Raw genomic sequence first — 6,712 nt, forward strand, 5'->3', positions numbered from 1 at the left:
ATCCTCGATCGTCCTCCCTGCCACCTCGTACTCTGCTGCCAACAAAATCCTCCCGCTGATTTCTTGCCGGGACAAGGTCCCTTCATCTCTTGCACCCGGATCTACAAGTGCGTCAAGAAAGATCCCTTGCCACAAATCTATATGTAATGAGTCAATTATAGCCTAAATCTAGTCCCTGCTAACCTTATCAGTACATGCACTCCACAGACCGGACTGTGTGGTTCTTCAGATGGCCTGAAGGCTACGTCGCCGAGCTGGAATGCCATCCTGTCGCCCAGCAAGACCAAGCTCAGCAGCCTCCGGTAGGTGCACATCAAGCTGCACCTTCGAGCTGCTTCGCCTCTCCAACCTCCTTGTTTGCAATGGAAAAGTTGAGGAACCCTCTCCGTCCGTACTAACCAGAAAGCTGTTTTTCTGTTCCATGCACTAGATTAAAGCAAACGTTACGAGCTGTGGCTCACCACCAGAGTCTCCAATGGAAGTAACGATGACTCTCACGCCCACGGATGTCTGCCGTTTTCCTGCCCCACAGAACATGACACCAGCATACGTATGCCAGACAAAAGCACATTTAATACCGCTCAGTATTTCCCAGGTAAAAGAACTGGAGCAGATCACGAGACAACATTCAGTGGCGCAGATATAGTGACCATATGTGCTCGGAGTAGAAACCTCACGTCCTTTTTTGAACTCACATTGCTCATTATATCGTGAAATCGAATCATTTAACTTTCTCATGCGATTTTATTATTAAATTGACACTTGATTGTTCCCCCTGCAGCAAACCGTGTTGTGGAGGTTGATGAAATGTGGCATGCCAGGGAGAAGGAACTTGAACTTGAGTCTAAGCTGAAAAGAAGAAATAAAGAGCGTGGTGACTCTAGAGGGGAGAAACGCAAAGGTGACTCGAGAAATATGAGTTCCAACTCAAAGATTGAAGAAGAAACCACTTATAATAGTTCTTACTCAGACCAGGATGATGGTCTAGGGGATGATGAAATTGAAAAGTTTCTGCATTCAAGGTTAGTTTCTTCATAGAACAAGCGGACAGTATATTGATTGACACCTGCCAGATAACTAAGAATTTCTCTGCTTATGTCAAAACTATCGATGCAAATTATCTGCAGTATTATAGTCGTAGTATCACATTATTCTGCTGAGATTGCCATATCCTATTAGGTGATGTTTTTCAAGGGGAGTGTTATGTTTAACTTGTGCGCATTTGCATTTGTTACATATTTTCAGTTCTGTTGACAAAATATGTAATTTGGTGCTATGTCAGGATAAAGCGAGGAAGAGGTGCCGTTGGCTCTAGGATGGATGAACCTGGTCCATACCTAAAGGCTTCATCACATTGTCGAGACGAAGAACCTAGCCCGGATATACGTTTGGAAGAAAAATGGGAACGGCGAGTACAAGGTCCGGAGAGGCCACTGTTTTTGAGATCCAAGTCTCCTGATGATTGCTGGCATAAGGAAACATTGGACGATAAGCCATCCAGCTCTTCTGAACCACGCAGAAAAAAGGAAAATAAAAAGGAGAGGAAATCAGAGAAAAAAGAGAGAAAGGAGAGAAAAGATAAGAAGAAATCTAAGCATCGGCACCGCCACCACCATCACAAAAGCCGAAGAAGGGAGTGATGTGCCTGGAAATCCATTTCTGCACCCGAGCTCATCTGCACCCGCGCCGACGAAAAAAATCAAAACAAATACTAGCAAAATTCAAAAAATTCCAAATAAAATTTGTGTGGTAGACAATTTGATGCGCGAGGCCCGCTCCAAATTTCAAGTCATTTGGACATATGAGCAGCTCTCAGCAAAAAAGACAAATTGGGGGTCTATAAAAATGTTTACTGTTCATGTATCGTTTTGGCCCGATTTGTCTTTTTTGCTGAGAGCTGCTCATATGTCCAAATGACTTGAAATTTGGAGCGGATCTCACACATCAAATTGTCTACCACACAAATTTTTTATTTGGAATTTTTTGAATTTGTTTTGAATTTTTTACGAATTCTTATCTAACCAGGTGCAAATGAGTCTAGGCACCAAAACGCCCTATTCGTGATGTGCCCTATTACTGAACTACAATATGTACACAAGAAAAGGTTCTGTTACTGAAAGATGCTGCTACCTGCTGCTGTTACTTGTTCATTGGATACCTGTGTTGTAACTAAAACTCGGCCAGTGCGTACAAGGGGTTACGGTTGGCACTGTACCCCGTGTTTAAACATGATCATATTATGTGTTACTCGAGTTGAACTTTCTTTGCTTATAACATGATTGGCATCTGATGAAAGTGATCGTTTTCGCTTGTGTGACATGATTAAAGGTCCACATCTGCAGCGAGCTACTCCCTTCGTCCCATAATATAAGAGCGTTTTTAGTGTTAAAAACGCTTTTATATTATTAATTTTCGATGGAGGGAGTAGTACTTAACCATGAATATCTGTTACTTCCTCCGTCCCATAATATAAGAACGTTTTTAACTCTACGCTAGTGTAAAAAACACTCTTATATTATGGGACAGAGGAAGTAGTTATTTAGCGGCCACGTCGACGCCGGTGTCCTTGTCCACCTCGCCAGCAGGCACGTACTCCTGGCCCACTCCATGTCTCCATGGCGTCGCGTCAATGAATCTACCTGTGCCGCCCCTCCTACTGCATCGATTCTACTTCATTGACACTGCCCATGTCTCCAGCTGCTCGATGTCAGGTGTTGTTGGCCCATGTTTTGTGTCTCGAAAGCTCCTATTAGCGCAAGGATCCAGAGCTGCACCATCAAAGACCTCCGGCTGCCGGGGAATAGTCCATTGCCCGCAGAGACCGAGCTTGAACTGCTCATGTAGTGGTGACACTATACTTGTCTTTGGTCAAATTAAATTATAAAGTGATATTTGGAGTTTTGACCAAGCCTTTTTTTCTCTATATATGATGTTTATTTAGGGCCTGGAAGAATCGGTTTCCAGTAAACCTTATTAATCTCAGATCTCTTCTAATTAATTTCCGTGCGAAATCATTTGAACACAATTTTCAATTATTTAACTTTCAAACCAAATTTGTTGAATTCAAGCTAATTTTGTCTACACCAGCCAATTCCGGCCAGCATTTTCTCCACCGGGAGGGGCAGGTAAAATGGTAACTGGTCGGTTACGCAAAATTCTGACTGGATTTGAGAAATGAGAACCTTATTTTCTTTACTACTTGGAGGTTAATTAGTAATCTAGACCTGTTACCGAAACCTTACTGCCACACATGTGCTCGGCAATGCTACTTTTTTTTAGGGAAGGCAATGCCACATTTTAAAAATAAACAAAAAAATCGATATTTTTCTATGAAATGGAATCCTCCAATTTTTCTAGATTTTTATTTTGAAAAAGGAAATCGAGCAATGGGTGGTCGCAACATAGGAAAAAAAAAGGACAGACTACTGAACGTCTCTGAACATTTCCAGGTTGCCCCTACAGGCAACGAGCACACAACCAGCATAAAGCAAACCAGAAGACTTGTGAAAAGAACAGTACTATACAGCACCCCAGTGCCCTTCCTATTCCAGCCGATGGTTCTGAAAACATCACTTGAAAAGCGCATATACAATTTGGCTCCCGAATTGATCGCAGCTTGGTTTTGGCCCTTTACCTCTAAAATAGACCAGGGAGATACTAATATTCCACCAGCAGGTTAGTTACATAGACTGGGTTGTGAGCCTGAATTGCAAAAAGCCAGCACAATTGTATCGAAGTTTATCAAAAACCATCAAAAACACTAAGGCCTAGTTTGGCAACACCATTTTTCCAGAACCATAGTATTCCAAAACCTCAGTATTTCAATAGATCCTCGAAACAGGCTCGCGCCCCACTTTGTAGATAAAGCACCGACCAAAGTACACGGCCGAACGATACATAGTGGAGAGGTAGCCCTCTTACAAAGCGGATCCTGAGATCTCGGTGCCACGCAGAACCTACGCTACCGAAGAAGAACAAGGGGAGATCAGAGTATAACAAATACTCCAGTTTATGAAAAACATATATTTTCTCAGTTTTGATAAAACCACCGAGGTGTTTGGCAAGTGGCAGTTTTTCTCAGTTTTCTTTGGTTTGGACAGACTGTTACGTTGTTGCATGCATATTCAGTTACACTCATGGATCAGCTTGTGCTAATGGCCACCGTATGCATGCAGCCTTGCATGGGCATGTTCTCTCCGAGATGCTAGGAAGGATCTGTAGTAGTAGTAGTAGAGTTATCTGTTGTAATGAATCGAAGACCAAGCTAGTTACAACATGCACTGCAAGTCGACATGTGTCGCCCCTCTAGCCGGATAGATCGATCGGTTAGCTATCAATTTTACGTGTCACGAGCATCGATGGCCAGAAGAAGATGAACACAAAGAAACAACCCAGCAAGCGTTTCTCAGTTTTTTTTAAAAGAGGTCCGGACCTCTTTTTTATATACTACAAAAAGACTATAGTTTTAGAGATACCACAGTTTGTTAAACTGTAGTATTTTTTTCATCCAAACGACTCAAAGTATTGAATACCAAGGTTTTTTCAGAAGCCACAGTATTTCTTAAAAACTACAAAAATACTTTGGCTCCCAAACGCACCCTAAAGTTTGAAAAAAAACATCGTTTTTTTACCAGAAATACCAACTGCTTGGTTGACTGTGTTTTGACGCAAACGCAAAAACCGACAGGCGGGCTCCGCTCTCAGAGCCGACGTGGCAGGGGGTCACGGGCCGCATGAACGGCCATTAGACGGCATGACTTGATCTGGCCATTCATTCGTGCCATGGGCACCAGGGCCAACATGTTATCTCCCTATTAGAGTCCATATATTAATAGCATTGCATCTTAATATAAGATAAGTTTCTATTTTCGAAGTAATATGAGACAATATGTTAATTGCTTGCTGATATTGGATAAGTTATAATTGCATTTTTTAGGATACCCGATAATTTAATCGCTGCCGGTTTCAACAGAACCATTGCTATTTTGACACTTCCAACAAAAAAAGGACGACGATTTACGGCATGCATGCATGCAGCTATATGATTGCGCTAAGATTTGAAAAGTGGTTTTATGATTAGAGCTTAATTAGAGCATGCATGCAACTTTTGACAGAGTGCATGCCCCACCCACGCACCTCTCATGCTTTTCATTTAGACTTGTACATTTAAATATATTATATCTTTTAAACCGGTAGTTCAATTTATATTTTGTTTACATATTCATGTTCCTTGTGACGAGGGCGTTGAAATAAGATCAAGTCCAAATATGTTTTGACTTTATTTAAAATTCTAAATAAGATTCAAATTTTAAGATAAAATAAAAAATACAATCATGCGAAAAGCTAGCATTAGCATGCATGGACCTCCGGTCATTAGTGCATCAATCTTAAAGCAAATGGGCGGGCTTAACCCTGACACGCACGCCCATGCGAATTTCCATGCTAACAAAGTGTTGTGTAGGGTCACCTAAAAAATATGTGTGTAGCTACAAAATGAGCGACAATTTTTTCTCCCTTCAATTGATCACAGATTCACGAGCAAAATATACGAGGCAAACGATGCAATTTGCAAACTATCCAGACACTGCAAATCGGAATATTTTCACCAGAAAAAAGAACGCGGAACATTGGCGGCCCTTTGGGCCATGGCCGAAATTTGCGTTCCTCTTCCGTTATGGGAAGTGGGAACAGATCTCTCCACAGTAAGATGGATACGAAGAAGAGGAAATGCGAAACCCTAACCTACGCGACCGCCCCTTCGTCTTCGCGCCGCGGCGAGCCGGACCATGTTGCCTCGCCGGAGGAGTGGAGGGACTGGGCGTCGCTGCCCGACGACGTCCTATACATCATCCTCAGCCGACTCCGGCAGACCGACATCCTCAGCGGCGCAGGGCTCGCGTGCCCGCCCTGGCGGCGGGTAGCCAAGGTCGAGCCCCTGCTGTGGCGTCACATCGATCTGTCTCCTAACCCTCTTCGGCTTTCACCGCCCCCGACAGGATGGAAGGCGATGGCCCGCGCCGCCGTGGAGCTGCGAATCGTTCAGCGGCCACGTCGACGCCGATGTCCTGGTCCACCTCGCCGACAGGCACGTACTCCTGACCTACTTCCATCTCGCGCGCTGCATCGAGTCTAATTCATTGACATGACATGACATGCATGCATATATCTGTTGAAGCGGCCACATTTCTGTAAATCTATCTGTCCTGACTACGTACCTCTCCTAAATCCTAATTGATCGCCTGCAGTGCGCCATTGCTGAGGAACCTCTCTGTCACAGGCTGGCCTTACATCCGTGACGGAAAACTCGTCACGGAGATTATCAGGAAGCTCCCTCTGCTGGAGCGCCTGGAGCTGTGGAGCGGCTGTTTCCAGAAAGAGCTACTCGACGCCCTCTTCGACCACTGCCCACGTCTTGAGCTGCTCGATGCCCGTGAATGTCGGCCCATGTTTTGTGACTGGGTAGATCCTATAAAAACGAGGATACGAAGCTGCACCATCAAGGACCTCCGGATGCCGTACCTTGAGTTGCACTAGTGCACTGCTCGGTACGCTGGATTCATTTGTAGCATTATTATTAAATTAAACTCTGAATTCCGCAAATATACTCGTTACCAAAAACCCTGCTGCCCATATGCTTGGCGATTAATTGTTACTCTCCCCGTAAACTAATATAAAAGCATTTAGAATACTAAAATTGTGATCTAAACACTCT

At 43.7% G+C, this 6,712-nt stretch overlaps 1 protein-coding gene across 1 annotated transcript in view; it reads left to right on the plus strand.

The window, feature by feature from the left end:
- LOC119331885 (nucleolar protein 58-like) overlaps positions 1-1,764 on the plus strand; it is a 5,304-nt gene extending 3,540 nt beyond the window's left edge. Inside the window, exons 4-5 of the mRNA XM_037605062.1 lie at positions 782-1,022; positions 1,283-1,764. Coding sequence (XP_037460959.1) covers positions 782-1,022; positions 1,283-1,640 — 599 coding nt within the window. The 3' untranslated portion in view covers positions 1,641-1,764. The remainder of the gene's footprint in view (positions 1-781; positions 1,023-1,282) is intronic.
- The last annotated feature ends 4,948 nt before the right edge of the window (positions 1,765-6,712 follow it).

The sequence above is a fragment of the Triticum dicoccoides genome, chromosome 7A (assembly GCF_002162155.2).
Source record: "Triticum dicoccoides isolate Atlit2015 ecotype Zavitan chromosome 7A, WEW_v2.0, whole genome shotgun sequence".
Taxonomy (NCBI): domain Eukaryota; kingdom Viridiplantae; phylum Streptophyta; class Magnoliopsida; order Poales; family Poaceae; genus Triticum; species Triticum dicoccoides.